The sequence below is a fragment of the Antrostomus carolinensis genome, unplaced genomic scaffold (assembly GCF_000700745.2).
Source record: "Antrostomus carolinensis isolate BGI_N321 unplaced genomic scaffold, ASM70074v2 scaffold19036, whole genome shotgun sequence".
NCBI classification, from domain to species: domain Eukaryota; kingdom Metazoa; phylum Chordata; class Aves; order Caprimulgiformes; family Caprimulgidae; genus Antrostomus; species Antrostomus carolinensis.
The window spans coordinates 65,875-74,836 of NW_010319984.1; the positions used below are offsets into that span (position 1 = coordinate 65,875).

Here is an 8,962-nt window from a genome sequence, read left to right on the forward strand (position 1 = left end):
GTGGTTTCCTTCTCTGGTAAGAGTATTATGTGTAGACTGATTAAAAAAAAATCCTTCATTGTTTTCTTTTTGCTGAAAACTGTGATGAAATGTCTTTTTTCTTTTTTTAAGAAAATCATGTAGTACATGATATACAAAATCAGTCCCACAACAGCAAAATGCAGTAAATCATAATAAAAGTGCTCTGTTTAATGTAAAAAGTAAGAAATTTAGAGTAAAGTGCAAAAATTAGAGCGAACATTTCTAATCTGTGGCTCTTCAGTAGCAGGTTTGACTCTTCCCTGGTTTAGAGGACAAGGACCATCATCTGCATGCTGGTTGCCATGGCGACTCCCATCACTTCTGGAATCGTGAGTTTTGCCTGAAAGGAAACACTCCTTCAACACGAGTTTTTAATGACCATGGAGGTTTCTGTTTGTCAGCACACCATATACTAGATTAACTACCACGTCTAAGCAGGTGGGAGGGAAGGGAGTAAAATATTTTGTAGCAATCAGTGACAACATATTTAGTCTGTATAAAATCCACAAAACACATAAATGGAATTACAAGACTTGCTGCATTAGATTAGACTGTTACATCATCAAATCAGTTCTCTCTCTTTCAGTATTAGATACTTCAAAGGAGAATGAACTTTGGTCACAGAACATGGGCATGACAATAAATCTTTCTGACTCTTGCAGGAGACTGGCTTGGGGACTGCCAGGCTGCACAGCCAGTGAGGTCTCTTTTTCTCAGGCATGAGTTGATAAGAGCTTCCCCATAACTACAAATAATGACAGCTTTTCTAGGAGAAGATGTGTACGTGAACAATTGGGTCTGTCCATGGGAAGAGCTGTCTAAATTTCATCTGTTCGCACTGCCAGAAGGTTTAGATTAGATATTAGGACGAAGTTTTTCACTGTAAGGGTGGTCAGACACTGGAACAGGTTGCCCAAGGAAGTTGTGGATGCCCCCTCCCTGAAGTGTTTAAGACCAGGCTGGATGAGGCTTTGAGCAACCTGATCTAGTGGAAGGTGTCCCTGCTGACGGCAGGGGGATTGGAACTAGATGATCTTTAAGGTACCTTCCAATCCAAACCATTCTATTATTCTATGATTCTATGACTCTTGCGGTTTGACAGCTATGTCAGCTTCTTTCTCCCTAGTGCACAATTAACACCTGGGATTGTTCTGAAGGTGAATTTGTTTGGCCCTAAACAGTGTGCAGAATGGTTAGTTTCACCAACATGGATATGTTGGCATGAATTTTTGACTTTGAGTAGAACAATGGCTATTCATAAGAGGAAAATATCAAAGCTGCAAGATTAGGCCTCAGTTACTTCCTAGTTCTGTTGTCTTTCCTAGATAGTAATTAAATAACTACCTGTTAAATCTGCAATTTTTGCTTGATTTCTTCTTCTGAGGCTGTTTTGTGCATCGGTAGGACCATCAATATACTTCATTGCAATGGCTGGGCTCTGGTCCTTCTCTGGCTGAGTCTGAGTGACTGAAAGAAGAACAGAAAAGGATATTTCATTGAGTTGTACTAACGTTCATTTGTTCAGGGATGGAAAGATATGTCGAGCTGGCTCTACCTGGCTGATGACAACTTGGTATTGTCTCAGTCCTGCCTTCTTGAAAGGACTGAACAGATTCATGACCAGAATCTAAGTCTTTCATTGGCCTTCCCATAATCTCATTCTCAGTTGCAGTTTTATTTCTAATGAGGAAGTATGTGCGCATTTTCCCTTTGCCTTTTACTTCTATTTCTCCTCTTTCAGTCATCTCAAAATTCTTGTATTTTAGGCATCTAAAATATCAGAAGCAAAATGACACATGAAAACTCAAGATAAGCAAAAATGACACTGATGTTTTATAAGAGCTATTGTAATCTAAGTAATCAAGTCACAACAGTCTGGGAAAAACAGTATTGATCTGTGAACTACTGAGGGTTTGTTTCAACTGTTTATGCAAGCCTGCTCTGCGTTTATGGCTCTACGCGTACAGTCTGGTCAAAAATGAATGGATCACATAGTCAAATACTTGAGTATGGTGCAGGATTTTTATTGACTAGAAATAAAAATTAAGAACTGAGACAGCCAATATCAGTTAGACAGAACTATCTCCAGTCATTTCATCAGAGAAGGCAATCAGGTTCATCAAGCATGATTTACTCCTGGTACATCCAGACTGGCTATTCCTAATTGCTTTCTTCATGTGTGCAAAAATGGCTTCTCAGAGGACTTGATTTTCACTGGGACTGACATGAGACTTAACAGCCTTCTCTTCCAATACTGGTCCTTCACCTACTCCTTGAACCTTGACTCTAGGTGCAGGGAACTTGAAGACCTCATCAGTGAAGACTGAGGCAAGAGAGGCCTTGAGTAACTCAGCCTTTATTCAGGGCAGTGTCACTAAATCACCTGCCACAGTGGGTCCACGTTTCCATTTATACTTTTCTGCTAATGTAGCAGAAGCTCCTCTTACTGCCTTTGAACCTTCCTTGCCCATTTCAATGCTAGTTGAACTTTGGCTTTCCTCATTATCATTCCTATGTGCCCAGACAATGTTATTGTACCCCTCCTTTGTCGCTTGTCTTAACTTCCACCTCTTGCATACATATTTTATGCATACATAAAATTATCAAAAAGGTAGTATTTAATTTTTAGTGACATGAGTTGTAGGGAAGTTACTCACTGCATAAACAGGATAGTGGTTTATGCAGTTAATCCTTAGTAAGTGCAAATAAAACTGTTTCACCACAAATTGCTGCACCCAGAGAAATTTTAAAGCTTTTGTTATGCAGGATGTCAAATTTAATGTTCTGACTGTCTTTCTAGTATCTACATCACTCTATAGGTACTTCCAAATAAGCTACCACAATTATATTTTTCCCATATTTTGCTCTCAGTCGAGACTCTCAAACTTCTGTCTCCATACACAAGCACATTAGAAATAATCAGAACAAATAAAACTCCTTGCAAGCAGTGATTTTTCTTTATAAGTAAGCTCCATAAATCAGTGACTAAAACCAGCCCTATCTACATTGAAAGCTGCAGCTGTCAAAGCCGTGTTTTTTAGCACAGCTTTTAACAGGCAAAGTTTCCATCATAGTTACTCACTGATAGGCACTGGAACTTAGATGAATTTTACTTGGGACACCATGACTCTCCATCCGGGAAGCTATATTCACCGTGTCTCCAAACAAGCAATAACGAGGCATCTTTTCTCCAACAACTCCGGCCAAGACAGGACCTGTATGGATCCCAACTCTAATCTTTACAAAGACATAAAACACCCCCCAGAAATATCACTTGTTATTTAACATTTTTCTTAATGCTATCCAGCCACCTAAAAGTTCATCCTAACACAACACTGGACACCAGTAAAATATCAAATATCCACAGGGATAGGGTCTTCATGAAAAAATATACCCATGTGGACCTTGCCCAAAGCCACAGAGGAGTCAGAAGCAGCTCTTTGATGTCCTACTGCAGTACCTTAACCAGAAGCCCAACCCAGGAAGCAGACAGACACACATGCATCTTTGCGTTAACAACTTACTTGGATAGGATTTCCAGAAACTGGGTTCTGTACTCCTTTAGCTGCTATTATCATCCCCAAGGCAAAGTTAGCAACTCTCTCAGCATGAGTGGGTACAGGAACAGGGACCCCACCTACTACCATATAGGCGTCTCCAATTGTCTCCACCTTTAATTGAGAGGTACAAGCATATGAGCATGCCATATATATCTTCGTAAGGTTCGTGCTTTGCTGTTTGGGGCTCTTCTTACCTGCACCAACTCCTCCTTTCTTCTAAAAGATGTTTCCAGTCCCTATAGAGCTCTAGCATCTGTGAGTTTCCTTGAGATGGGGATCCTTTCCTTGACTCCACACTAAAAATTTCAATGCATTCTGTCCCTACTTACTTGACCCATTTTAGATATCAGTGTGAGAGACCCTAAGGAGTAAGGGATGCTGTGAAAGTGTCAGACTTTTTGCCTTCCTCTTACCCAGGGCAGACCTATATGCAAAGAGCTACCCCCAGGCACAGCCTGCTGAGCCAGGAGGTTATCTGATAGCTGAATGCTATTAATTAGCTCTAATTCACAACTGGTGCTAAAAGCGTATTTCTTCTTAAAAACAGATTTATTTTTTTTAGAGTCACAATAAAGCAAGGCAATCTATTAGCTCGTGATTATTATTAAGGGGTTTACATGAAATTAAGAAACCTCCAGGATGTCAGAGAAGGCAAAGCGTGAACTAAGCAGTTTGGGAGCATCCTTCCATAAAACCAGCTGTTTTCCCACAACATGCTGCAGCCTGCAAGACAAATGCTGAAGGGCTTGTCCTCCTTCAGGCATCCAGTCTCCTTGAAGTGCATGATAAGGCACCTGAGAAATACTTTGGGGTTTGTCCCTGTACCAGAAATTTTGTTGGGAATAGAATAGGCCTGTCTGAAATAGAGAATTCTCAAATGTTTAAAATTCACTGTAAAAGACTGTTACATGGTGAAATTTTCTAAACTGCTCTTCTGAGACTTCATTGTTACATTTACCATCAGTAAATAATAGATCAGTTTAAATTAGATTAACTGGATTTCTGAAAAACGGACACCAATAGGAGAGTGGGAAAATAATTTCATCTTTGGGTTTGTTCATTAACATAATGACTTCAAACTGTTCAGCACATTAGTCTCAAAAAATGTGTTCCTGTACATGCTTTCTATCAGATAGCCAACCCCATAGTAATGCTAGTAATTTTCTGTAACAAATTAAAAGCAACTGTAAAAAGCTACTAATGCAAGTAGATACCCTAATTATTTTTTGGCCGTGGTAGGAGATTTAATTTAACAAGATTTATTCATAACTTCAGATGTTTATAAGCTTGGGCCAAGTTTCTTTGACCAATTTCAGTATTTCATTTCTTTCCCGATTCCCTGAAATAGTAATCTCATCCTCCCTCTCTGTACCCTAGTAACCTTCTTCAATATTAATAGCAGTTATATACAGGCATCAAAAAGAGATTATTATAGTGACAGATAATTTACTCATGATGGATGATTCAGTTAGAATGTGATGCTAATTTATCCTAAAATCTGTGTCCCATATCCTAGATGCTTCAATTATTGAATACAGTTTCCTTGCCAAGGCAGAAATACTTCTGATTTCCCAGTAGAATTTATTGCAGGATGAACTGCATACTTTGGCTGAGCAAGGAATGAATGAGATTTGGATTTCACCCTTTACTGTTTCTGCCTTCCTAAATATTTAAGATGCTGGGGACAGACAGAAACTTAGGAATTGCTCTTCAGCTCTAAATCTGGGTAGCTCTGGAGATGCTAATAGTGCTATTATTATATGTCAACCAGGGCTCTGATCCTTCCAGCACAGTTTGGAGACAACACATACATTACAATCTAGATCTAATCAATGCTCTTTGGAGTCAGCAGGAGGTCTACACCATTGCCTAAGATGTCCATGAAGCAAAACAAAGTCTAGGTATTATCTGGGTATTGTTTATAATCTTATTTCCCACCAAAGGAGACATTTATTGACATAGTGATCTATTTACAACAGGTTGGAATAAAAGAACTAGAAAAAATTTTCAAAATGGTCCATAAACTAGGATATTCTGTCATGTTGGGTAGGTATTTGAGAGAGGAGAGAGAGATGTATGAAAGAACAGCCATTCTGGTGTTAGTGTTGTGGAAAGAGACTCTAGCTCATGATAGACATTATATTCCTGTCTGAAAATTTTAAACCTATTTAATCACACCTCTGCCTGTTTTTTAGTTTCTCCATGTGGCCACTACAAATATGAAATATTTTATGGTTAATCTAAAATCATGCTGGGAGGAAGAGGATGTAAGTGCATTTAAAAACAAAAAAACCCCAAACAATAACAACATTTTTTTCCAGACTATTTCTACAGCCTTTATCAATCAGTACATACCTTGTACACATCATGCACTGTGGTCAGTCTGTCAAATCGCAGGTACATTGAATTTAACATGAGAACTATCTGAATAGGCTCACATTGGGCACAAATGTTGGTAAAGGTCACAACATCGCTGAACAATATAGTGCACTCCTTGAACTCTCCTGTGAGCAGAAAGACCAGTATTAAGTACTCGTATTGGCTAGGCAATCACGACATCTGTTTGGGACATGTTTGCAAAGATTACTGTCTCATCATTCTTTTAGGACATATGACCTATCAGTTGTAATACTCATATATGGGTGCTGATATGACAGAGAGACATCAATATAAGAGTATATCAAATGTAAGAATCATCCCACATCTCAAATGATCCAGACATCTGAATACATCTCTTTGTCCATATATATTCAGGACATACTTAGCTCTTTACCCCTAACTTCATATATGTGCTTACTAAAGGGAAATTAAGCACGTTCTTACTTGCTATCCTTAATAACAATGGCAATCATGATGATTCTAGATTTACAGGTAGCATAGAGGAACAAAGACAATTTTCTAGGAAAGATCATTTTCTTTATTCCTTTCATTTTTGAGCCCTCATTTCCCTGTATACCCATATTAAAACCAAAACCTCAGTTTACTGTTGAAACACTGAATTTTGTTCCCTGAATGGGCAGCTGCTACCCGCTTTCACCTCCTGAGGAACAATTTTGGCAAACATCTTCCAAAGCTTTGTTTGAAAGCACAGTCTAATCTTTATTATCAGCAAGACTAAGGGTCTGTGGTCCTCCTCCTACCCATGAACGTCACCAAGTAGAGAGCATACTCCACGACAGTGGCAATGGGGCTGTGCCAGCACCCCAGTCTCTCTATCACCACCTCCTGGCGCGCGAATCATGCATCACAGATGCATCCCGTTCATTCACCTGCCTCAACGCGCTTCCCCTCTTTCAGCTGGTTGGCCACGTGCTGAGGAAGCATGGCATAGAGCAGAGCTTCAGTCTTTTTCTTCTCTTCCTCCAGGTGCTTCGACAGTATCCGCAGTTCTTCCTTCTTCCTCTCCAGCTGGTTAGAAAGCTCCATCTCTGCCAGTCGCTGCTGATTGAGAAGAATCAAATCCCTGGTCACATCATGAGGTGCAATGTCTGCAATATGCATCTGTCGCTCCTCCAGTTCATGCAAAGTGCGAAGCAAAGGTGAGCAGAGATAGAGCATGCACTGCAGGGACTCCATCCAGATCATCTGGCCTGTTTGAAACAAGTGTCGGTAAGAGTTTTCAGCAGCTTGGACTTTCACATGATGCTCAGTATTACTGATGTCAATTTTAGCAGATGAGTTCTAACGACAGTGGCTTTTTGTAGGGTCTGGGTCATCACAAGAATTACTCTGTTTTCTGGAATTAGAGGTCTGGTGGAGGTATGCTAGGCAAATAAAAAAATTTCAGGACCCAGAAAGCAGTCACTTACTCATTGCAACTGCTAGGCTGAGCCCAGCCATGCTTCGGGTCCCTCCTCTGCACGAGGAACCCCAGTGCTCGCAACATCTCTCCTCCCTTCTCCTCTCCTGCTTTGGTAACATCACTTTTTTAAGATCTCCCTAAACTCTTAATTTTTTCTGAATCTCAGGAATACCAGATGTGACACTCATTATGTAAAGGTAAAAGGAGAGAAGGGAAAATTAGGTCATATTATATAGTTCAGAGAAGCAAAATTGAGGTCACAGAACACTTAAACCGAATGTCATTAGAGTTAATTACATGAAGCAGAGAATCATTCCATACTCATTCCTCTCAGTAAAAATACATCAAATACAATATCTCTTTTGCTAAAATAATTTTAACTGGTAAATTCTTATGTAACATGGGGGGAGTGAAGACAGAAATCAGAATCTGAAAATGCGAATACAAAAAATAAAAGCACAGCTAACTAATCTATTTTTATCCACATCTGAAATCCAGACAGTAGCAAATAACTCCCCTCAAAGGCATAAATTAAGAATGAATCACGTATTCGCATTTTAGGCATCAAAATGCATGGAGGCACAGGGGAAGCCATGTCTCTCCTCCAGCTGTAGCATTATTACCAGGACTTTGTCCCTAAGCATTTCACCCATCCCCTGCCCCTTGCCCAGCAGACAGGAACCGGGTGCTGGCAGGAGTGATGCTTGCGGTGTATTATTGTGGGAACACTCTCCCTGCGTTTCATTATTGTCTGTACGTGACGAAGATGCAATCTAAGATCTGTGAACTGGCATGGCCTGTGCTGGCTGGCTGGGTTTAAAATGTTGTTCCACGTACAAAGCAATAATTTCTTTGGCAAAGAAGATCCTTAGCAGTGCAAAGCGATTCTGTGTTGGGAGCGTAGGCTGATGTGTAGGTGAGGTGAGATCTGGACAGTTACTTTTACACAGCTCAGTGCATCTCCATGCTGAACCTGGTGGCTCCATGAGCAGAAGCTGGCCCTGAGGGCTGGCATTCTGTCCCTTTCAGAGGTCCCCAGTGAAGCAGAAGGCCAAAGCTGAGGGCTGGAGAGATAGCCAGGGCAACTGGCATTGAATCCTAACCAAAAACAAGAGCGATGATACAACCGTGTTGCAGGGATTGCCCCAGAGTAATGCCTTACATTATTTGTTTCTAATCTCTGCAAAGAAAAACGCAGAGGGCAGCACTATGGGGGAAACTCTCATACCTCTTCTGGGAAATGGGCATGACTGGGCACCTCTCTGAGGTGCCTGTACACACATGTCCACAGCATGGGGAAAAAACAGGAGGAACTAGAGGTCTCGTGCAGTTTCAGGGCTACCATGTCATTGGGATCATAGACTTGGTGGGGTAGTTCACACATCTGGAGTACTGCGAAGGATGAACACAGAGTCTTTAGGAAGGACAGGCAGGTAAGGAGGGAGAGCTGACTGTTATGTGAGAGAGCAAGGGAAATGCATGGAGCTCTACCTAAGGCTGGACAATGAGCCAGCTGAGAGCTTCTAGATCAGAATTAGAGGGCAGACCAGTGTGGGCGATGCTGTGATGGGTGTCTGCT

At 40.8% G+C, this 8,962-nt stretch overlaps 1 protein-coding gene across 1 annotated transcript; it reads right to left on the reverse strand.

Moving 5' to 3' along the window:
• Window positions 1-209: 209 nt before the first annotated feature.
• LOC104526109 (guanylate cyclase soluble subunit beta-2) lies at window positions 210-7,421 on the reverse strand. The gene is made up of 8 exons (XM_010169470.1): window positions 7,391-7,421; window positions 6,851-7,171; window positions 5,937-6,085; window positions 3,546-3,692; window positions 3,104-3,258; window positions 1,577-1,791; window positions 1,366-1,488; window positions 210-361 (listed from the first exon to the last, which is right to left on the reverse strand). Exons 1-8 carry the CDS (start codon window positions 7,419-7,421, stop codon window positions 210-212), a joined length of 1,293 nt encoding a protein of 430 aa, XP_010167772.1.
• Window positions 7,422-8,962: the final 1,541 nt, after the last annotated feature.